Below are 25,038 nucleotides of genomic sequence, written 5' to 3' on the forward strand. Positions count from 1 at the left end.
TAAGTGACTGCCAAACGCCCACCGGCTGGAACTGCTCTGGTAAGTCCAGAACCCCAGCCCCCGAACCTTTAACCCCTCAGAGGAAACGCGCGTTTCCAGTACAGACCAACCTCCCCAGCTGCGTCTCCCCAGCCCCTCGACTCCAACCGCTCCAAACCCTTGAGACCACCGACCTCCACCCAGAGGAGCACAGAGAACTGTTCCAGGCCGCTAAGGAAGGGGGCGGGGGTACTAGGGAGGACAGAAAGTGCAGGTGTAGGAACCTTTGCATCCTCGCACTTAAACTGGAGCTGCGGAGATCTTAAGAAATGTTAAACGGGATGGGTTTGTGGATTCACTGAAAAGAGCACCAATCCTTGGGGAAACATTAAAACAGAACCTTTTCTGTCACTAAAGAAAAAAGTCTAGCAAAAAAGAGAGAGAAATAAGTTTATGAGAAAGAACGAGCGAGAAAGCAATAAATCAAATGGTGACTGCAGGGGAAACACTGATTACTGGCAAAAGTGCCATAAGGGTGCACTTGTCTGGCATTCAAGACCAGGTCACAGAAATTCTAAAGGAGCTTGTGTTTCAAGAGATTCAGTTACTCTCTCTCTCTGCCTCTCTCTCTCTCTGTCTCTGTGTGTGTCTCTCTCTGTCTCTCTCCACACACACACACACACACAAACATGCATACACATCCTCCTTCTCTAGCTGGCTGCAAAAGACGTTGTTTTTGCAGCCCCGAATTGCCTCTCTCTTGCCTCCCTCCCCAAGCTCCTAGATGGTCGAAGGAAGTTGAGGTGAGAACCATTCGCCCGTCTACCAGGCCGGACTGTGCATGACCAAGGCCGGGCAGGCTCACGCGTAGGCGGACGGAGGGCAAAACTGACCCCACTGGGCGCTGACTCCTCCATTTTTGGGCAGGCTTCCTTGGAGTGCGTCAGGCGCTCTTCTTGCTTGCTCGGGTCCCTTCCGAGTCTGAACGCGAGAGCTTGGCAAGCTTTGCTGTGCTGAAGCCTCCTAATTAAATAGGGCCCGAGGATGGGAGTTGCTGCACTGTCCGAGTAGCTTCGCATTTCAGTATGACAGCCCATAGTCTACCGGCGGGATTGTGGTGTGATTTCACTGGCATTTTAAACTGCATTAACATGCCTGGGTATTGTCCCCAAGGTCTGGTCTGTTCTAGTTTTAGCAAGTGTGTATGTAATTTTTCATCTTCTGTATATATAATTCCACGGAAGTTGAATCTAGCTCTGAATAAAGTGGCTTTCGGGGATGTGTGTGAGCTGAAGTGTATGTAACTTTGGAGAAGAGGGAATGACCAACTGTAACTTATAGGATAAAAGAATATGTCGTCCTGGGTAGTTATTGATGTAGATTCCACAAGGAAAATTATTATACATCATTGTAGTTTGCGCTTTTTAAAGACAAGTTGAGATTTGCAACCCTGTTAGATTTGGGTCAATATATTGCCCTTGTTCTGTGTTTGGCAATTTCTAAATTTGGCATTTTTATAAAACTCAGCATGTTTTCTTTAACTTATTCGTGGCTCATGCATGCATATATGTTATTTTGGATAGACTAAGTTCCACTTTGCAGGTACCTAATCACTTTTTTAGGTGCTTTATCATAGGAATATTAAGTAACCTGCAAAATCAATTGTTTGGAATGTTGATAGCTTTGTAGCCCAACATGACTAGTTTGCTTCATCCCTAACTATGGTACTGTTTTAGGAACTAACTTAAATATGAAATTGGGGTTGACAATCAAGAAATTCATTATTACCAGATATCTTATAAGGATCTGCAGAAACTAAAGAAAATAAACTGGTTTTCCAGGCAGATTGTCAAGAACCTGGCACCCCCCTTTACCCCTGTTAACTTGGAGGTGATCAATCTTCATTTGAGCCAGACAGACCATCAGAGAAAACACTGTGCCTGTTTATCTTTATTATTGGGGCTTTGTTTCCTCTTTGTCTGGAAAAATTCCAAATAAGGGGTTGTTGCAGACCTTAAAGAAAAAGAATGATTAAAGATGAAGAAATGATAAAAGGCATTCTGAGACCATCACCAGCTCTTTTCTAAAATGTGAAGTTTGGGGGCCATAAACTATAGTCTACTTAATGAGAAAGTAATAAGAAAGCTAAGAAGCAAGTGTTAAATATTCATCCACCACTGCCAGTATTAACCCAAGCTAAAATAAAAGAGCATTATCAAAAAAGCATATTAAAAGACAATTGACTAGAAAAGAATAGTGAAAAAAAGAAACTAACATTAATCACTTAACTAGAATTTTTTTAGGTTGTCAGTAAAGAATGACCTTGCAGTATAGCTGTGGTTGTTGGAATTAAAATTTAGGGCAGTTCTTTTAAAGCTTCAAGGTATTTCTTTTTTTGTTCAAGTCTATAACATTTAATGACTGGCGTGTTCTCTTTAAATTTGAGGTTATGATGACAGAGAAAATGATCTCTTCCTCTGTGACACCAACACCTGTAAATTTGATGGGGAATGTTTAAGAATTGGAGACACTGTGACATGCGTCTGTCAGTTCAAGGTAAGAAGTCTGGTATTTGCATCTTCTAATTCATTAATGAGACGACAAAGCAGAGATCTTCTTTTACAGCCCATCACTTGGCAATTTATAGCTATGCAAGCTAAGAGGAAAGCTGGCACCAAACAAAAGTACTGGCAAGAGAGCCAACTGATGTCAAAAAGGCGCAGCTTTTTGGAGAAATGTATGTGCCACAGTTATAAATGCCACTGGAGGTTGTTCTTTTGGCGTGTCAAAGGATAATTATGTTTCTGTGCCCTTTCTAACATGCATGCTGTAAGTCAACTACTGGGGATAATAGTCAAAATCATTGCTGGATTAGAAGTGTGGATTTATACTTTTGTTTTTTTGATTGGGACTCTCTTCTTTCGGTCATATTTCTCTGTTTTAATGGTCTTGGGTTTTATTATCCTGGCAATCTGGTTAAGTTTTTAAATGAACTCCTTTATCAATGTGACTTTAAAACTACTATGCTAGTTTGGAAATCACAGCACTTATTAATATTTGTCAACTTTTCATGGATACCACATTCAGTTACAACTGAATCTCCCAGGAATCCAAAAGAGTGCAAATAGACAAAAGGTATTTCATAAACATGAGGAAGATGTTCTTTATGTCTCATGTTAAAAAACTAAATAAAAATTAAGAGAGAGAGCGATTGCAGTTGTGGTTATTAGTATTTATTAAAGATAGAACTCAGTGTCATTATTATAGTCATCATCTAACAAATGCTTTCTACCATGTGAAGTATAAGCCTTTTTTTCTCTCAATATGTTTTTATAATTCAAGTATTAGAGATGCTGTACTGATATCTTACGTTCACCTTTGAGTGTTGTTGAATTACTTTTTAAAATACACATCAAATCTAACAAACGGTTCAACTAGAAAATATTCCCATTAATGAAAGTATATACGGGGGATAAGGGGAAATTTTTCCAAGATTGTAAGCAAATCTTTAAAAAAAATTTAAAAGGCTATAAAACAAATAAAATATTAGAACTCAAATTCAGGTCTAAAATTTGTTATAGTACAATTGTCTCTCAGTATCCACGGGGATTGGTTTCAGGACCACCACAAATACCAAAATCCAAGGATGCTCAAGTCCCTTATATAAAATTATGTAGAATTTATATATAACCTATGCATATCCTCCTGTATACTTTGTCATCTCTAGATTACTTATAATACAATGTATATGCAATGTAAACATTGTAAATACAATGTAAATGCTATGTAAGTGGCAAATTCAAGTTTTGCTTTTTGGAATTCTCTGGAATTTTTTTTTCTCGAATATTTTCTATCTGAAGTTGGTTGAATCTGCGGATTTGGAACCCCCAGATTTGGAGGACCAACTGTATGTAATATTTAGAATTGCTGATGAAATTTAAATATTTTAGGTTAAGTTCAACCTCCCAGTGAGAGAAAGAAGGGAGTTCACATTGAAATATGGTTTTGAATGGCTTATAGATAAGCTAGAAACTTCTTGGACATTTTTTTTCTTCCTAAGAAAAGTAATAAACAGCTGATATTTGTAAAGTGCACCACCACCTGGTGGGTAAGTATTGCTGTGCCCAGGTTACAGTCATTAGACCATACGATAGTGTTGGAAATATTAATGTATATTTAATATTCATGCAACACCAATTTCTAAGGTCTCTAGCCATACTGAACAACGTAATTATGTTCTTTCAGTGAACTACTTGAGAGAGATGGAGCATAAGAACTCTGCAAGTCATACTTCATACAAACATTAACTAAGGGGAAAATATAGTTGGATAAATCATTAAAGGCCCACAGGATTTTGTGGATTTTTCCCTTTTCAGTTTGTAATTCCCAGAAATTTTTCTTATTTTTGTAACCAAGGGTAGACATAAGAAGTGAACTCATATACAGTATAAAGTGAACCAAGAAGAATGTTCCTCAAATGGAAAGCCATAATTATAACAAGATTCGCCAAGAGAAAATAAATGAGGAGTTCACAAAATTCTAAATGGATGCATGCTACTAAAAGAAAATTTATAATTTTCTTATTAAAGAAATTGTGTTCAGTTTTCAGGTTGCACAGAGGGTTTTGGTATAACTTTTATCAACAAAGATATTTATGTTTTTCACGCATTCGGTCAGCCAGTTACATTTGTCATTAATTTAAATCGTTGAGTGGTATAGATTGCGGGGGGCAGGGGGAGTGAATGCAAGTTTGAATAAGAAACTAAAATGTAAATTTCCTTTTCCTAATGCCTGTAGCATTTTAAATTTACTACTAGGTTACTGCTGCTATTAGTTTGTGTGTTGCAAAGTTGTCAGGAGAAAATAAACATTTCCCTAGTGGAAAATTTAGACTCTGTACATACCAGGAACAGAGAGTGGCAAAATTAAGTTCAAGATCACAAGCTGTGAAAGAATAATAGGTATTTTAAGCTAAGAGTATCTTGACTCATTACTTTTCAATACTTTCAAATGAATTTGAGAATTTTTTGTTTCCCAGTCTGATGAAAAGGCAGATGTCCTGAAAAATATATTTTTCTATATACTGTTCTAAACTAGCTTAGGTCATCTACTCTGTTTCTCCCGCTTTCAGAAACAAGTCCAAATTCTTCTATTCAAAATGGGTGCCAAATGTGGTCTTTCTGGCTGAGAGATATATTTCAAAGAGAAGTGGGTATATGAGTTTTTCAGTTTGGATTACAATTGGAGCACTAAGGTGAACAAATATTTATCTTCACTTCTCTTAGATGATTTATGATAAGCATATTCTACCCTTCAAACATGTTATCTCATTTATTTCTCACAATTGAGTGAGATAATTATTTTCTCCTCCTTTTACAGATAAGGAAATTAAGACCCATAAATATAAATAACTTACCATTAAGTGGTGATCCTAAAGCCAGAACCTAGGTCCTTTGACACCAATCTAATTTTTTCTAGGACATTATGCATGCAAATAAAAACATTATAACAGCAACAAAAGTACCAGTTTATTGTAGACAACTCTTGATATCAAAAGTAGTACAACTGGGCTTCCCTGGTGGTGCAGTGGTTGAGAGTCCGCCTGCCGATGCAGGGGACACGGGTTCGTGCCCCGGTCCGGGAAGATCCCACATGCCGCGGAGCGGCTGGGTCCGTGAGCTATGGCCGCTGAGCCTGCGCGTCCGGAGCCTGTGCTCCGCAACGGGAGAGGCCACAACAGTGAGAGGCCCGCATACCGCAAAAAAAAAATAAAAAAAGAAAAAGAAAAAAGTAATACAACTAATTCTTGGATGATATGTGTTCCAGAAATGGCCTGCAACCTCATGCATACTACCTTCCTCTCTATATACCAGATGATATCCTGGTCATTCTGGTAAATCAGTTGTGGTTTGAAAATTTAGAGACGGTGGATCAATGAATGGATGGCTGGATGGATAAAAGAAGGAAGGGGGAAGAAAAGAAGATACATATGCAGCTATTAATAGATAGCACTGGTCATATCAATTAGTATGTAATGATCAATGATCACTTTATAATTTAAAAATATGATGAAGCCTTATGTTTTTTAGGTATCATTTAATTCAAATGTGAAATGTTTTCATTTAATAAGCCACGCTTTAGATCTGCAATTGTTCCAGTAACTAGGACTGTATAACAAATTGCCCAGAACTTAGTGGCTCAAAACAATGAACATTTATTTTGCTCATGAATCTGCAGTTGGACAGGGCTTAATGGAAGCAGCTCATCTCTGCTCCCCTTGGCATTAGCTGAGCCGGGGAGGGAACTCAAAGACTTGTTTCTGTACTCTTCTCAGGACTCTCACTCATATACTGGACTGTCAGCTGGGGACCTTGGTCCTTCACCATGTGGATCTCTCCATTTGGACTAGTTGGGGCTTCCTCATAGCACAGTGGCTGGGTTTCAATGGCAAGCGTCCAGAGAGTGAGAAAGAGCCAGGTAGAGGCTGTATCCTTTAACGACCTAGCCTCAGAAGTCACACAGAGTCACTTTCACCATAGTCACAGGCCTGCCCACTCACTTAAAATCATAAAAAAATTTCCATATGAAAAATTGTAGTCACAGAGAAGTAAAAGTTACCTATGGAATGATCAAAGGATTGGGACATATGTGGGTTTTTTATCGCTTTCTTTTTTGGAAGAGAAACATGCCATATCCTAAGCCATTATTCCTAAGCCTTTGACAACTGGGAATATAACAGAATTCACTTAACATCTGTGGAGCGCCTTCTATATGCCAGACTCTATGGAAGGTGCCGACAATATATAAAATGTAAGTTATACATAGCTTCTAGTTGCTGAAATCTCAGTTAAAAGAAATTCTTATTAACCAAACAAGCAATAGATCATATGAAAAATTTCTCACATAAATTTTTTGTTCATTTGTAGCAAAACAAATTCCATATATTCATTGAATCCACGGGTGTGACATGTTGCTGCTTTCTTAAGCAATGTGGACATTTTGGAACAAAATCATTCACTGAAAAAACACATATTTGGAAAATAAACTTAAGATATTTAAAACCTCTGAAGGAAGCAGAATCACTTTTCCCCTGAGAGGAAGTTTGGACAACACATACATTTATGAGCTTAACCATCTGGCCCTGAGTCTTGTTTTTTCTCTACCAGCCAACTATGTGGCCTTTAGCAAGTCACCTAACATCTGAATCTGTCCCTTCCTCTGAAACTGAGCAGTATTCATAATTACCACTGAAAATTATTTCCAATAATTTGGCATATTTTAATGTAGTAGTTAGCTTATTTTTTTGTACTTAGGGTTAGCCTGTGTTCCTTTATTTTTCTAATTTTAGACACGCATGCTTCAGTGTCGATGTTAGATGGTAACTCTGCTAGTTAAAATATATATCATGAAAGGCACATAATTTACATTTCTTTTTATAAATGAGTATTCCAAAGCATTTTGAAACATGACTCTTAATCCTCCCAAATGCCCCAGTTAACCATTTCGAATGGGGGAACTAAGCTATGAACTTGTTAAATATTTCATTTTTGAGTGATATACACAAGGTCCTACACTAAGGCAGTGAGAGAAATGGGAGAACCTGGGACCAGACTTCCACTCCTGAGCCTTAATGATTTAGAGTGTGCTTCCTCCATGTGTTATTCATTTTAATGAGTGCAAGTCATGGTAGTAAGGGCCAAAAACATCGTGCTGATTATCTACAGTTAAGCTCTTTTCAACTCCATACAAATCTTCCTTTTGGCTTGTGCATAGAACTTGGCAGCTCTGTTTTTAGCACTGTTCACATTTGGCTTACTACATCCTTCAGAAGTGGCATATGAGCACTTTATCAGTTTATTCGATATTTTAAGATGCATATCAGCATTGTGTACTAGCACTTGACAGAGATAATAAATACTTCCCACCCCTCACTCCTCATCTTCTGACTACATCTGAATAATCTACAGAAGTAGATGAGAAGGATAAATAGAGAAATTCTAGGTATTAGAGAGAAGAAAACATGGGCCCAAGTAATCTACACACAAAGTATTGTAACCAGGGCTGGAGATGGAGATTTAAAGGTAACCTGGGACAAGAAGCTAGGAACCAAGCATGAGAAGCTAACTAGCCCAGCCGTTCACACTAATTATGACTCTCATCTGCCTACTGAAAAGGTCAGCAAGTCTACTGACTATAATATGTTACCAGCTGGTCACTTCTTTCTTGTCCCTCTTCCATGTCCTCAGATACCATTGTAGTGATAGTGGGTCCTCATAAATCCTCCCTACATTCTCCTGTCCCTGATACTGAACACAGCCCATTTATCAAGCACCTGTCCATCCACCTGCCTCCCTGGCCATGGTTCTGACATGAGCACCACCTCCATTTATTTGGTGTCTCTTCAGTATTGCTTATTGGAAAACTCAACTCTTTACTGACATTTTCTTATTGCCTTTTTTTTTTTTTCAGTAGTGATAAAGGTGTTCAGTTTTATGGTAGGTCAGTTTTCAGGTATATATTTATATTTGGAAAGCTTGTGAAAGACAGCCCTTACACAGGTATCACCTGGTCAGAAATGAATTGCCTACTGAATTAAAGATCCTCATGAGCGAAAAGTTCCTATCAAAATAGTGTTTTTAAAATATAATAATGTAGATAGACTGAGTCTGTTAGCCATATAGTGTAACTGTGGAAAGGAATTATTATACAGAACCTTCCAGAATGTCTAGATTAGAAATTGTAGAAATAAAGACTTTAAAAATATGGCATATTTAAAATATTTCAATCATTTTAATCATATTTAAATAATTTCTAAATAGATTTGATTTAGTATCTAAATTATCTTGTTAGCAATTATGGTGATTATGAGTGTCATACCATTTGAATTTCCTATTAGGAGAATAGTACATAACTATTAGTTAAAAATTATATTTAAGTTTTTCAATAATAGCTGTAAAGTCAGATTCAAAAAACTGTCATTTCAGAGAACATTGTGTTATACCATTTAAAAAATGGTTAGGATGGTTAAGCTATTACAAAAAGGCAACAAACAAGAGCTAAACGGTTGATTGGTAAGGAAGTACAGATATTCTAAGAAAATAGAGTAAGAAAATGAATCTCAGGTTTTTATCATCAGATTATAACCATATTGAGAATTTGCTTTTTTGCATAAATCCTTGAGTTGAATTTAACTTTTGATAGAGTTTTAGGTTTATTATCATATATATTAAAACCCTAGCCATCTCTCTAAATTATTGGTTTATTTTATATGTGTTATGAATTAGCACATCAAAAATCCAAATATTTTAATAAGAAGTAGAAAACAGAAAAGTGTTTTCACATACATGTATATGTATGATTTGTTTTACTTAGTTTCTGGCATGGGTGAGTATTTATAAATAATCGTCTTGATCATTACATTTGTTATAATTAAACAATGTAGCACATCAGTAGATGATCACATCAGTGGCGTAATTAGCAGGTATAGGACACAGCCAAGTATCTCTAATGCCTTAGAGTGTGATCACATTATCATGAGTACACCCTGTAGGTTGCCTAATTTTCATTGTAAAATGTGTACATTTTTGTAATGAGGTTGTTTAAAAATGAACTTTTTGTTTTATGAAATATAGGTTAAGTCATACTTTTGAATAGTCAATCAAGTTTACATATGGTTCAGTAGTTCTTGATTTTTTTTTCTGTATTCCATGGTCTGTTGTTTCTTTCTACACTGTATCTACATCAATATCTAATGGTCTAAAAATATAAGAAAAATTAATTAATAATTCAAATGTCTTATCCAAATATTTAGAAATTTGTAAAGATTCAAATTCAACAGAGGAAAAACATACTAAGGAGTAACTGAATTCTTTGGCATTTCAGCTATATACTTCTGCTCCAAACACAGATAGACACTATTTTTGAATAGCTTGAATACTGTGACATGTTCTGATTTTTTTCCACCAAACCATATGGGCCACATATTAGAAAAAAATTAAATAATATTGATGCATTTGTTGTTATATCTTTTTATTATTGCTTGTCCTATCACTTTGTTGGAATTGCCCGATCAGTTTAGAATCTCTTTTTCCCCCATCTGAATCAGATGACTTGACATTGCTTTTGTGTATCTTTGAATGGTGTCCTTACAAGGTCAAAGACTTGCTGGATACAAGGGGGATCACTGAAAATGAAGAAAAGTGCTTTCTTTTGTAAATGATGATTTCTGTTCAAGATGTCAGAGGCATGCAGACCAGTACTAACCATAGGCTTACATCTGTGTGCTCCCCAGTGCAACAGTGACTATGTGCCTGTGTGTGGCTCCAATGGGGAGAGCTACCAGAATGAGTGTTACCTGCGGCAGGCTGCGTGCAAACAGCAGAGTGAGATACTGGTGGTGTCTGAAGGATCATGTGCCACAGGTATGTATGTGATCCTGAAGACTCCCGAAAACCTTAGGAATGGATTCTGAATCCAAAAACCATGTCTTGCTTTTCACATTATGTCCTGTTTATTGTTATCCAAATAAATAATCCAGACTATATATTATTAGCTAGACAAGCCTCTTATTCTTTCGTACAAAGTATGCATTATTCTTATTCTATGTCTTTTTACATTTCAAGTCACTTCTGGAAGAAAGATAAATGTACCATAAGGACATTGGTCGATTTTAATATGTATGTTATTTAATGAAGTACAGACAGTTGAATAACATAATTAGAAATCTAGATTGACTGCTCAGCTTCCAAGCATAAGAAACTTACCTGTGCATGAATAAAATTTGTTTGTTTGTTTGATTGTTTGTTTGTAACAATAGGATCATCTGGTGGAAGGCAGTTTGCAGATTTGGGTTTGGAAGTTAAGATGTGTCTAACCTTAGCAGCCCTACAAAATACTCCTCTTAACAGTGAGCTGATTATATTGAAGAATGTATTGGTGATAGACATGACTTCTAATGACATCTGTCCTTTCTGACACAGTCAGCCTGGGCTCCCACAAAGCTTTTTAGTTATATTGTACCAAGAATTCTCTAAAGAAAGTAAGGAAGAAGGGTGACTTCATAGGCTCTTTGGTTTTTCAGGTTTTCCTTTAGAGTACAATCGTTATTAGAGCTGAATAGCATTACAGGAAGGAAAAAAAAAGAGGAATACAGCCCAACTTGATAAAGCCATGCTGTAAAATGAAGCTGAGTTTTCAGGTTAGGCTTGAAACACTAAAATCACATATATTAAAGAAACTTTAGTGTCCCTTGATAGTTGTTCTTAATGGCAAATAAACATCTTCCTGGAAAGTCATAATTTCTGAGGAATTGGATGGTATAAGCATATTCAAGAAAAATAATAATGATATAAGGACTTTCTTCAAAAATGGAAATGTAGAATAGTGTCAAGAAAGGTCTATTATATTGAAAGTCTCTCTCAGATAACAGGTATTTCTATTCTAGGGAATTATATTTAAAATTATGTGTATGATGGCTGGGGCAGGGTGGTAAGTGAGCAAGGGAAAGAAAGTCTCATATTCTTTAAAACAGGGGTCCCCAGCCCCTGGGCCACAGACCAGTGTGAGCCAGCGAAGCTTCATCTGCCGCTCCCCGTTGCTCCCCATCGCTTGCATTACCGCCTGAACATCCCCCCCACCCCCATCCGTGGAAAAATTGTCTTCCACAAAACCAGTTCCTGGTGCCGAAAAGGTTGGAGACTGCTGCTTTAAAAGATTATCTTAGGCCTGTTGATTGTTAGCAGTTGACAATGTTCCAGGTTGTACTGGTGACTACTGAAGTTTCTAAGAATTAGCAGAAGAGAAAGGTATCATTCCTCATGAGCAATGATGTAGGCTTTTTCGTTTTGGTTTTGGTTTTTAAGTAATCCTTTCTCCTATTTGATTCTTTGCCTCACAATGTGGATGTCCTTCCTGCAATGGTGATTGGGAGGCAAGTTGGACTGGTGCATCACTTGCTTATTTGCTAGAACTAACAGATCATTGCCATTCAATCTATGAGTGAGAAGTAATGCATGGAAGTAAGAGCAACATGTGAGAGTTATTAGACCAGGAGTGATGTAGGCAAATACTAGAGAGTACTGAGGAATGGATTTGCTTATTCAAGATCACATAGGATATCTGTGTGTCTCTGACAATAGCCAATGAGGATCAGTGGGCAGTAGTCACAATAAGCAGTCATGAAGTTATAGGTTGGCTAACAATGGTAGCAAAATCTCCCTTTCTTACTTTCCAACCTCTAAGTTCTTGTCAGCACATGCAGTCACATTCTTCTGATTCATTCAGTCTTTCCATTCTAGTCCCTAATGTGTTGGTTGTACTATGAAAATAAACACTTGACTAAGTAGAAAATTTAATCACAACTGAGTAATCCATCCCTAGCTTATTCACAGACTTAGATTTCTGCAGGATTTAATTAGTAAGTTGGTCTTGCTGAATGCATCTTCCATTGACTTGTAAATCTAAAAGATTTTTAATCTGAATAATGATGGCGGGACCAAAGTAATTTTGATTAACCAGGTCTGACTGTAAATAAATTGGAGATCTGACTTTTGTTCTAAAAGAGATTCTCATTCTTTTCTTCATAGATTTTCCTTTTTTTTTTTTTTTTTGCGGTACGCGGGCCTCTCACTGTTGTGGCCTCTCCCGTTGCGGAGCACAGGCTCCAGCCATGCAGGCTCAGAGGCCATGGTTCACGGGCCCAGCCACTCCGCGGCATGTGGGATCTTCCCGGACCGGGTCACGAACCCGTGTCCCCTTCACCAGCTGGCAGACTCTCAACCACTGAGCCACCAGGGAAGCCCTCATTTTTTATTTTTTTAATGCTATTTGACACTGAATGGAGGTGACAAGTAGTGATCTCTAGGAATAAAAGGCAGTAAAAGATAAAACTTTATATTTATTACATTTCATTGAACTTACAAATCATTTTTTGTCTGGAAAATGGTTTCCTATTGGGCAGTCTGCTCAATAGCCTCACTGTCAATTTCACTGTTTTGCCTTATAAAAAATGTATTGACTAGGAGCCCAGATTCAGGTGCAACAGCATGACTTCTTTTCTTAGGTGTTTCTGTCTCACTAATAAGGCTTTAGTAGGCTACTTGTCTCTGGTTTGCAAAGATGATTCATTTTATAGTGAAGAAACCATTAAAGCGTCCCATCACTATTTTATTTTATTTATTTATTATTTTTTTTGCGGTACGCGGGCTTCTCACTGTTGTAGCCTCTCCCATTGCGGAGCACAGGCTCCAGACGCGCAGGCTCAGTGGCCATGGCTCACGGGCCCAGCCGCTCCACGGCATGTGGGACCTTCCCGGACCGGGGCATGAACCCGTGTCCCGTGCATCGGCAGGCGGACTCTCAACCACTGCGCCACCAGGGAAGCCCCCCATCACTATTTTATAATGATGCCATGGACTTAAGTGACCATTTTTTTCAGCCTATTTCTCCTTTCTTCACTAGCTACTTAATTTGGGTCAAATCAAACACAAATTGTCTTAAGGATCATGGTCCTTGAATTTTAAGAAACATACATGGGGAATACAAGCCAAAATACTACTGCCATTTTTCTTGATTTTCTCCAGCCATATGTACTTAGCAGAAAATGTATAGATGAATAGGCAAGATGTTCACTCAAAATTTTAATTATTATGTTCTAGACATAGTGATAAGCATTTAAAATGTGCTGTTGTGCAGTTATCCTCAAAATAGTCCAATGAGATAGACATTACTATACCCATTGACTAGAGGACCAATAAGCTTAGGAAGGTTGAATAATGTTCCTTATGTCATCCAATGAGTGTGTTTGGAGCTTGGAAGACATAAGCTTTTATGCATTTTCTCTTATGTGTGTGGAAGTATAGAGAGCTAAACAAGACATGGTTCTTGATTTAAAGACATTTACACTTAGTGGGAAAGGAATAAGAAATTATACACATTCAACTAAAACACAGGTAGAATGTATTAATGCTGTAATAGTACAACCTGTTATTAGCCTCTGATGATCTTATAAGTAATACTGAGTTAAGCTTTCAAATTAATTCAAATAAAGTCAGTTAAAATTCTAGCTGTAAAAAGATACAAAAAGGAGACTTGACAAATATTGACCATTCAAGCACTGTCCTGTCCAAAGTGATTGTGCTGTGACTTAGGACTCAGTTCAGTTGACAGGACTATTTTCCTATTATAGAGATGAATGTATCAGCCTTTCTTTATCTGTTACCTTAAAACAATCAAATCATATGATTAGAATCCTTATTTGAGTCTACATTTACTAAGAAGTGTTTTTATTATAAATTGTTTTACCAATTAGCTTGCCTTTAAGGGAAGGATAGCCTGGCCCAGTGACTTGCTTCTTAGTCATGTAAGCAGTTAATGACTTGATGTTCTGATTTAATAAAGGGTTAAACCTTGTGAATTAAGTTAGTCTGGGTCTCCACCAAGGCTGACAATTCAAACTACTGCTCCTTCATGACAGTGCTAATGTCTAACATAATGACAAAGAAAACTACTGGGGAGGCATCCATTCTCCTCTTTGTCAGCCTTCTGTAGATTTTCATACATCCTGCCTCTTTCTATGAGTGCCTCTCAATAAAGTGTCAGGGAGGCAAACAAGTAGAAGTAGTAGTTTATTTTAATTGGTCTAAAACAGCAAACACTAATTCGTAGAAATGACATTTGATGTAGGTCTTGAACGCTGGTTGAGATTTCAATGTAAACTGAGGACATATCAGACAAAGAATACTAGTATTAGTCTTATTTCCCAGTATTAACATTAAAAATACATAGCCAAATGTATTTAGAATGGAAGGAAGTGGGGAGACAAAGGCAGATGATGTCTCCACTTAACAGGTGGAAGCAAATGGAAACTCCATGGTCTTGACTCTAAACTAGGAAATTGAGTGTTTCTGGGAAATGAGTTCTCAGAAATTGACAACTTTCAGGAGTTGTAATTATGTGGGAGGGAGGGGAGAGACATGGACAAAGAGAAAGGCAGAGGGAGGTTATTGTCTTTTCTGCCAGCATTACCTAGGGTATAGCCACTTTTAATCACAAAGGCAAAAGTTAAGCTCACTCTTCCACCGACTTCAAAACTGAAAGATGCTTTTGGGTGCAGATAGACTCATCCACAATTGTGGTATTTGGAAAACATATTAGCTCTTATATAAAAAGATATTCATTTTTAAACTGTTTTTCCCTTTGTAATGCAATGTACAAGAATATAAGCCTTAATTATGTGTTTATTTGCCACAAGTCTTAGACTGTTTAATTTCTAAGTCTCACTGATTGCTATAAGTATCTCATTTTTAATTTTTTGTGTTAAAGGCACCAAATTCATCTTGATTAAAATAAAAATGAGAAGTTTTAACACAGTCAAGTTTAGGAATTATTCCAAAGCTAGATAATACTTTGTTCATGAAGTTTAAGAATGAAAATAATAAGGAATTTATTTTTTAAGTTATAGTATAGAAATTAGATTGATGTGAATATGTTTTTCAAATTAAATATTAGTAATTTTTAAAATTATAGTACCATATTAATGGAGAAAATAAACATGAATTATTTTTAATAAAGTCATACACATTTTTTGAAGATGTTTTTCAAGCAAAAACAAATTATTTCCTTTTTTCCCCCCAGATGCAGGATCAGGATCTGGAGATGGAGGTAAGAGTTGCCTTTTTATATATTTGAAGACTTACATGTGGATATTATTCATGGATATTTACTTATGTGTTTGCCATTACAAATATCTGAGATGAATTCACATTTTGCATTCTAGGAAAGGGAAGACAAAAAAAATCATTCTCCATACTAAGTAAATGTATACACCATGTAAATTATTTGATATATTTATGAATATATCACATTCATTTATATGTTTGTGTTTGAGTTAACTTTGAGATAAATCTGCATGTCAAACTTCCTAACAGAAGCCTCCAAGCATATTTGGCAGGGCAGAAAACTCATGAGAAAATAATTTAAATATTGGATTTTTAAAATACATAATTACAAGGTGCTGATATTAACACATACATAACTGTCATGTATATAAGAACATAATTATCAAATTAATAGTTTGAAACTGAAGGAGCTTTAGTTCATAAAAGTAAAAAAGATAAACTTTAAACCAGTGAAAACAAGATAGTGTCTTTACTTCTTTGATTAAATTAATCTATAGTTATTTTTACTAAAACAAGGTATATGTTTTAATGATTTAGTTGTGCATTTAAAGAAGTATGTAAGATAAGAGACAGGCAGAAACTTTCAAAATTTGATCTGACATGCTTACTGTCAAATAAGATTTTATTTATGGATTGAACTTTCATTGTAAATTTCCCAAACTGCTTTTCCAAATGAAATCCAAACAAGATTCTACCTTTATACACAAGAAAAAATAGAAACAACTAAATATAATTTCAACAATAATAATGAAAATAGACATTTTCATTATTATGTTCTATAAAATATGTTATATAAAATAGAACATAAACATTCTCTCAAGGCCTTGTATAAAATGATTAAATGTATGTTTCAAGTAAATTTTAGTTTTTAAATGAAGAATTTGATAAAGGATGAGGAAAAGAAGGCCTTGGAGTCAGGAAAGTCAGATCTCTACTGCTCACCTTATCTGGTTTGGGCAACACTTAAAAAATTTATTAAGTTGCCCTATGTAATGAATGAAAGGCTTAACTAGTTCAAATAAGCAACACCCAGAGAATAAAATTAGAGCAGCATATTGGAGCACAATTTTTTTTCATAAAGATTAAAACTGAATAGGAGTCAAGATTTAGTACCATGAGAGTATGAATTTATTTCCGTGTCATTAGGCATATGACATTAGGCCGTCATTTAATGTTAAGACAGTCTTTTACTATTTCTAATAAATTTTTTTTACTAGCTGATTAATATAGTATTCCCAAAAAAACTTCCCTAGAAGTTTTAAAAAGAAGAGCTCTAGGAAAATTAAATTTTAAAGAGAAAAAGAAAGGGAAAAAGATAGTTCCTTGAGTAGATATTTCACTATTGGAATATTAAGAAATTAATCAATTTTTTTAAATGTTGATTTTGGAAGGAAGCAGTTCTATGCAAAATTCTATATATTTCCCAGCTATTTAGTTTTATGTGAAGACTACTTAATTTGGCAGGTACTGTGTTGTTTCAACTGTTCCACTGTTCACACAATGTCTCATTAATTTTTTAGCATCTTTAAAAACAAAACAGAGTGTCTTCGTTGCTCCTTTTGTTAAAGCATCATGGTATACGTTTTTCTAACTGAGTCTTCTCATATCATACATCATTTCTTCATTTTCTTAATAATAAGGTGTAGTGGATTTTCAGACCCTAGTTTCCAGTTTTTTGTTCACTGTAATTAGCACAGGCAATTGACAGTGAAGTCAACCTCACTCTTCCTTGTTGCATTTTATATTGAAATCTTAGGTTCATTATTTTATCTTGTGATCTGAATAAGGTGATTTTTTAGGAAATCATTTTAATTTCATGAATATGACATTTATAACTTAAATTTCATATATTAGTCATAAACTACTTTCATTTATTTTTTTCTCCTTTTTTATTTTTACTCTTCCTTTCAATTATAGGTATTTTATAGTAACTTGGAGAAAAACAAAAAAAACAAAGCAACTTCTTAAGAGATAATTGCTTTGAGAAGAAAAAAAAGCATATAACCCTTGCTCTGAGAAGAAAAAAAAGCATATAACTGATTTAATTCTGAGTTGTATTCTTTTTAAAGAGTTGTTGTTCTGGAAGTTGTGGTAAACGAGTATTTACTCCTAACTGCATAATCCTTTTTCATTTTCAGTCAGACACAACAGTGTTTTTGTTTTGTTTTTACTGAATTAATTTTTTCTAGTCTATGTGTTACTTTGCTCTGAAATACTAATGGTTTTAATCTTCTGTAATTTTTTTACTCTAATACAAAATGACAAAAAGCTTAATAACTAGAACCCAAAAACAGAGTGACCTGCACAATTCCATTTCACATATCCTTTGGATTGTACATAAAATACGTTTGACTTGCTACCTCTGCTATACAGAGGATGGACTTGCTCTGTATTCTGACCGAGTTCCTATTACCAAAATATCAGAGGAGCCAGAATCAGTTTCCTTTGAATTAACCAGAAGTGATTGAATTACCTGTGATTGTTTGGTTAATCCAACAATTCTAGCTAGTGATCGTTCTAACCGGTCTCTGTAGGATATATTCTCAATAACGTGTATTTGGTTAATAATTGGGGCATTCTGCAAACACTTTGGATGGTTAATGGTTATTTTTCTAATTTCTTTTAACAAAAGTTAATATAATTCCCAAATGGAGTGCACTGATCTGAATAGTGAAGCGAACAATTTTATTTGGAAAACACTTATATGTATGACTATCATAAATGATATCATTAAACCTCCAAATCCAAAATCACTTTAAAAACACATTAATTTTTACTTTTTAGATTGTCCTATATTCTTAAACGAATAAACATTACATTAGCATTGAAGATTAGACCTGATTATTTTAAAAATAATTTAAATTTAGCTTATTTGCACAAGGGCATATCTGTCATTTCCTGCACTTGAAGGAACATTTTTACTACAATAGAAAAGGGATCTAAATGTTTCATAAAATTTACGTTAACTTGTTTGTATACATTTTATAGAGGGTTTAAAAATGTTTAACCATCGATTTGTTTATTCAGATGAAACAATTCACAGGGCTTATTACTTTATTTAGTAAAACATGTTTACCGTGTCTTCAACATGGTCTGCAAAATGTGGATTCATTCATCAAGGTAATTTGTAGAGCAATAATGTGTGGATGATTTGCATACAAATCTTAAAGGTTGGCTTTTCCCATTTCAGTGGCTGTATTCTCTTCTTTTAGTGTTTAAGAAGACTCATTAATACAAAGAATCCTTTTGTATTATTAGTTTTGAACATAAGACCAGCTGTTTATGGAATTCTTTGTTTTCAAACAAAAATGTTTAGTTGGAAAGGCATCTACATCAAAGAATCTTTTGGATAGCCTCATACTTGAAAAATCAATTCAGGATAAATTATAACTAATTATATATGCGTCCGATAGGAAGGTAATATGTGGTCATGTGTGGACCAAATTCCAAAGAATTTCAGAAAGTAGTAGAAAGAAAGGGGTTGGTGTTTCAAGTACTTATATATGTGGAGATTGAATGTTGTAAATAAGAAAACAGGTGTGTGTAGGAGGGTTAATAACATCTTCTCCACCCACAGACTTCCTTAAGCAACAAACACTGCAGTAAGAAAGAAGTATTAAAGGAGCCTCCTTTCAAAATCTAAGGGTGTGGGGGTGATTATGGGATAATTTTTAACACCTGCTTTTCTTTCATAGTCTTTCAGTCATATTATAAAGATAAGGCCATGAATATTTTTCATTACTCTTAACAATTATTTCTGGAATAACTAGACTTTTGATAGATCCCTAAAAACAAAAAATAAGTCCAGTAAAATAACAACTATATTTTAGCTATTAAAATAATTATAAATATATTATCCTGCTAGAAGTCTGGAAGAATTCACGATTAAATTTTAGTAACATCTTATGGGAAGTTGTATGATAATGTCTGTATAAATAAAATGTCTCTAAGAGGTACAGCATAGATACAGTGGGTATATTTTTAATTCATGAGGTAAAGTGAAGCACTGGGCCTGCTTATACAACTTATACAATTATATAGTTTTAAGAGAATTCTTTAATAATTAATCTCTTTAATTAAGAGATTAATGTCAGATATGTACAGCAACAAATCAAATTAAATTTACATTCATTATTTGTATAAAGTCTGATTTTTATTTTAGTAATCCAGATAATCGTTATTATGATGACTTTAACACACAGAATCGGTTATAGTATGTTTCTATTTAATGCAAAATTGTCCTGTGCAAATTATCTTTGTATAATATTACTTGGATGTACATAATTAAGACATTTATTTCATATATACTTTGGATAGAACAAGAAATATTTACATTGCAACGAACTGTCAGCCCTAGGCTATTTCTGGTAGGTAGATTGCTAAAAACTAGAAAACAGTATTGTAACAAGTTTGAGAACTTAAAAATTATTTTTTAAAAATTCTTTCTAATTTTCTAACGTGCATTGTTTCTAATGTGGATTTGATGCTATTCAGGAATTAAGTCAAATTGAACAAGCCTCCTATAACCTGAGGACCGTGGTAAGGTTTCTGGAGCTGTAAAGCTGAATATGACATAGTTCTTTACATTCAAGGAGATTTACAATGTAAATTCTTTTCTTATCACACAATGGGAAAATTATGATTCTAATTATCAAAAGAGAAATAATCCCCTGTAGAAATAAATTGTTAAGTATACTATAAATAACAAGGAATTGAATATTCATTCCATAAAATATTCTTATATCAGGCTAAGTAATGTTTTCTTCCATGTTGCTATACCCATTCCCTTTCCTGACCTCGATCCGTACCTTCTCCACCTTACTGTCATGGTCAAGTTCTGGCAAGCACAATGTGCCTCACCATGTATTTTCTCCATTGGGTACACATTACAGCCAAAGTCTGACAGGAATCAGTTGTAAGCAACTTCATTTGAAATACTGATTCAACTAAAAAATTCTACCACGTATGCAAGGTTTGAGATTTTTTCAGGGCAATACATATGGGGAGGAAGCAGAAACTATCCTTGCGTTTGCTGTCCTACACCTTAGAGCTGCTCTTCTGCCTGGAGATGAGTTTATAGATACCTGAACCACAACTGAAATTTATCTCAGGTTTTCATGGAGTAGAATCCATTTTGCTTTCTCTGTACCTCAAAGAGAAACAATATTGTGATGTAGTAATGAAATAGAGGTAGGATGAATGAAGATAATGGAAAATGAAATTGGAAAAATATAAAGGTAGGATGAATGAAGATAATGGAAAATGAAATTGGAAAAATATAAAAGAAGGAGGGAAACAAAGTGAGAATGATGGAAACTGAAAAGGGAGGAGAAATAGCCTTTGTTACCAACATGGCTGTACTTTGTCTTCACACATGACCACCATCTTAAAAGTAACTTTTTTTCCCAGTAGAATGGTAATAATTGATTGAATTTCCAGAGAAGATTGCTTGGGATTGTGAAATGGATACCACAAACATTTTTATCTGAATCACCCATTTGGGTTTTTAAAAACCATATCTGGGAAAATAAATGTAATCATTGTGTGCAGTGTGGTAGACATGGCTTTGGGTTAAGAATCAGGTAATTTGTATTCTAGATTTTTAATTGGCTTGAAGGATGCCTATTTGATTTTACTCTCAAGCTCCTTAGAGATTCATTTACTTTATTGGTAAAGGAGAATAATATCTGCTTATAGTAAAGATGGTTATAATAAACTAAAACTTATAATAAACAAAGAACTTTGGAATCCAAAAAATGAAATTAAAAGAATTTGTTACCTTTGCTCTTTTTTCCTATTTACTCTAAGAATATAATTTCTCTGAAGGGTTTAATTAGAAATTTGGATCTTTAAATTAGTGACTTTTAAGTTCATGGTCTAAAGTACTGATGCTGAGATAATAAGAACTCTACAAATCCAACCACAGTATTTAGAGGAGATAGCTAGCTCTGCACCCTGAAGGGGACTGAAATCGTAGTGTTGATATGAAAGGAACTGCAGTTCTATAAGGTAAATAAGAAATAAGGGATAACGTTTTAAGATTCAAAACAGTAAATAATTCTTAAAACTACAATGGCAGGCATATTGCTTCCATAGAAATCTAAAAAAGAAGAAATGGGAGGGATTCACAATTTGAGGGATTCAGTATACTTACAAGGAAGACTTTTCATCAGGATGCTAAGCATTGCAGAGCTCTTCTAAGGGGATTTGAACTTTTTAGAAAGATTCTTTTAAAATAGATGGAAAGATTTTATTATCGTTCTGCTTGATGTCAGAGCATGAATTAGATAAATCCATAAGGATGCCTAACTCAGGTATAATGGTTTGTAAAATGCTCTATGGTTTATAAAAAGCACTATCGTAACATTAACTTATTTAATCACAACAGCAATCTTTGGATGTGTGGATGATAATCAGAAAAAAAATAGCATTTTACCCACGAGGCCAACAACAGTACATGTTAACTAAGCCAGTCCTTGAATTTTAAGAAGGAAGGAGACTAAAGTCTACAACATTACCCTACCTCTTGCAGTAGCTGTTTGCAACATCTATATCAGACAGATCCCATAGTCTGTGGTTTATATAAATCATAAATCCTATCAACAATCATATGAGATTCATTATGCCATCTTCTTACCCCCTTCCCACTCTCATTTTTATTTCTGAAACCATCTATTCTATTCAGTGTAGCACTCAAACCCCTGTGGGTTTTTGTGGTGGTCTGTTATCCAAGTTAATCATACTCATCAGTCTATAATAGTTTGTCATCAATTCTCTTCTATTAATTTCCCCCTTCATCTGCCTTCCCTAATCCCATTCCTTTTCTTTGGTAAGTATTCACTGTAAGGTATTTCATATACTTTATTTTTGTTTTAAAGCTTAGTTAACATACATTACTTCACATAGGTACACATTGTTTTTCTTCTTGTGTTGATAACTTTTTCTTTTTTGAAAATTTATTTATTTAATTTATTTTATTTTTGGCTGCATTGGGTCTTTGTTCCTGCATGCAGGCTTTCTCTAGTTGCGGTGACCGGGGGCTTCTCATTGAAGTGGCTTCTCTTGTTGCAGAGCACAGGCTCTAGGCATGCAGGCTTCAGTAGTTGTGGCACGTGGGCTCAGTAGTTGTGGCTCGCAGGCTCTAGAGCACAGGCTCAGTAATTGTGGCGCACGGGCTTAGTTGCTCTACGGCATGTGGGATCTTCCCGGACCAGGGCTCGAACCCATGTCCCCTGCATTGGCAGCTGGATTCTTAACCACTGTGCCACCAGGGAAGCCCTGGTATTTCATATACTTTAACTTCTTGGAGAAATATGATTGTGTGAGTAGCAGCAGGAACTGGTAGTTAAAAACACAGGCTTTGGAAGTAGACTCTGGGTTTTGTCCCGGCTCCACCACTTACTAGCTATGTAACCATGGATGTTACTTACACAATCTGTTTTGGTTTCTTCATCTGTGATCCTTGCAGTGTTTCCCAGGAAGTAAACTCTGAGGTTGAGATTTGTACGTTCGAAGTTCACTGAGTAGTGCTCTCAGGATCAGCATCTGTGGGAGGGAAGAATGTAGGATTGGGCAGATAGAGTAGGACTGGTGCAGTTTTAAAAAGTCACAGGAGGGCCCATAAGGAGCCCTTAGTATGGGATGGCCCCTGTAAAGTGTGTTTAATCAGGATGATGGGGCTGGGCCTTCCCACCCCACCACTGATCACCACTGATGTGGGTGACCCCAAAAAGAGAGTGTTACCTCTGGCCAGGTGGCTCTCTTCAGTTACAGACTAGACCTGAAGAGGGACCCTGCTGTGAGCTGTCTGTGTACAATATTCCCAGAAGCTGAGAAGGGGGAAATGTGCACATTGCACCATGGCATCCTCTACAATCTATAAAATTTAAAACAAGGAACAAAACAGACAAAATTCCTGCCCTTGTAGAGTTTATTTCTTGTGAAAAGAGCCAAACAGTAAACAAATAAACAAGAAAAAATATAGATTGTTAGATGCTGAGTGCCATGTAAGTGGGGAAAAGTGGGAAGATGGAGGGTTGCTAATATCTTGGGGATGATCAGGAAGGCCTGGACAAAGATGAGGAGGAAATGAAGGAACAAGGCTTGCAAATAAGCGAGGGAAGGGCCTTCCAGGAGAAATGCCATGCAAAAGCTCTGAAGCAGGTGCATAACTGGGGTGTTCCAAGAAGATCACGGATGTTAGTTGGACTGAAGTGAGTGAGAGGGTGCTTGGAGATGAGGAAGAGACATGGGGGTGGCCCTGCAGACACTCCTATGGGGTTGAGCTCTTCCTGTGAGTGAGCTGGGAGCCATTGAACGTCTGGAGCATAGAGAATGTTGTGATCTGACTGGTGATTTTACAAGATCTGGGTTGAGAACGCACTGTGTTGAAGTAAGGGAGGAAGTGGGGAAGACTTCTGTAATTAAAAGAAAAAGGATAACTTTTTTTTGTCTGGTTTTCATTGCTGTTCAGGAGTCTGGTGTATTCTCCAGAGTATCCCTTGTCTATCTCAGATGTACCAGTCTGCTACCCATCTGACCACTGTCTATGGTCCTTTACAAATAGATATCTTAGGTTGTGTAGTAGTCGAATCCATTTTTTTCTCTTAAGGTATTTTTGTATTTAGGGTTTTATTTAAGATGTCCTTCTCTTGTTTTGGTATTTGTAAGCAAGCAGAACATTTCAGGTATTACCGGACAGTATTTAATACATAGGAATCTCTCTGCATGCTGCAGTGCATGCCAAATTGCATTTGACTTTTGTTTCAAATTTGGATTTGAAAATACAGCTTTTTGTTTTACTGTACTAGATGTATAATACATATTGTAGCATATAATTTTCAATGTGTACTTAACAAAGAGCAATTTCATTTTCTCTGGTAAATTACATACTTGTTATAGCTTTGGGATGAAAAAAAATCCAGGAATAAATGGAAAACTATACATTTAAATAATGTCAGCATTCTGGCTCAATGAGGCAAACCAGAGTTATTCCAGTGACTTTCAGTTAGTAAACTGGTTCTGAAGATATTTTAGTTTTGCATTCTTTTCTGATCTCTCTCTGAGGAGAATAAAGGGAGAACTAACTGGATTTTAAGTAAAGCTGGACCGATGCTTCCAAGAACTTGTTTAGAGATGGATCATTAAAATTGGATCTATTCCTAATTAAATATTTATTTAATATAAATAAATAAATATATTTCTTACAAACTTAACCTTCTCCCTCATTTTCTCACATTTTCCAGCTGCTTTTCTAACCCCTTAATTCCATAGTTTGGCTGATTGGATGGCTGTTCTGACATTACCTTCTGATGGTAAAGGCCACAAACAGAAAAATCAGTATTAGTGGGATCAATTAAAGAGGGAAACCATTCCTAGTATG

The 25,038-nt window shown here is 35.6% G+C and overlaps 1 protein-coding gene across 1 annotated transcript in view; it reads left to right on the forward strand.

Moving 5' to 3' along the window:
* Nucleotides 1-25,038, forward strand: part of TMEFF2 (transmembrane protein with EGF like and two follistatin like domains 2) — a 253,932-nt gene that overhangs the window by 849 nt on the left and 228,045 nt on the right. The window contains exons 2-5 of the mRNA XM_007464955.1: nucleotides 1-39; nucleotides 2,426-2,535; nucleotides 10,271-10,400; nucleotides 15,613-15,639. The exon at nucleotides 1-39 is cut by the window's left edge and continues 17 nt beyond it. Of these exons, the coding sequence (XP_007465017.1) occupies nucleotides 1-39; nucleotides 2,426-2,535; nucleotides 10,271-10,400; nucleotides 15,613-15,639 (306 nt within the window). The remainder of the gene's footprint in view (nucleotides 40-2,425; nucleotides 2,536-10,270; nucleotides 10,401-15,612; nucleotides 15,640-25,038) is intronic.

The sequence above is a fragment of the Lipotes vexillifer genome, unplaced genomic scaffold (genome assembly GCF_000442215.2).
Source record: "Lipotes vexillifer unplaced genomic scaffold, Lipotes_vexillifer_v1.1 scaffold903, whole genome shotgun sequence".
Classification (NCBI taxonomy): Eukaryota; Metazoa; Chordata; class Mammalia; order Artiodactyla; family Lipotidae; genus Lipotes; species Lipotes vexillifer.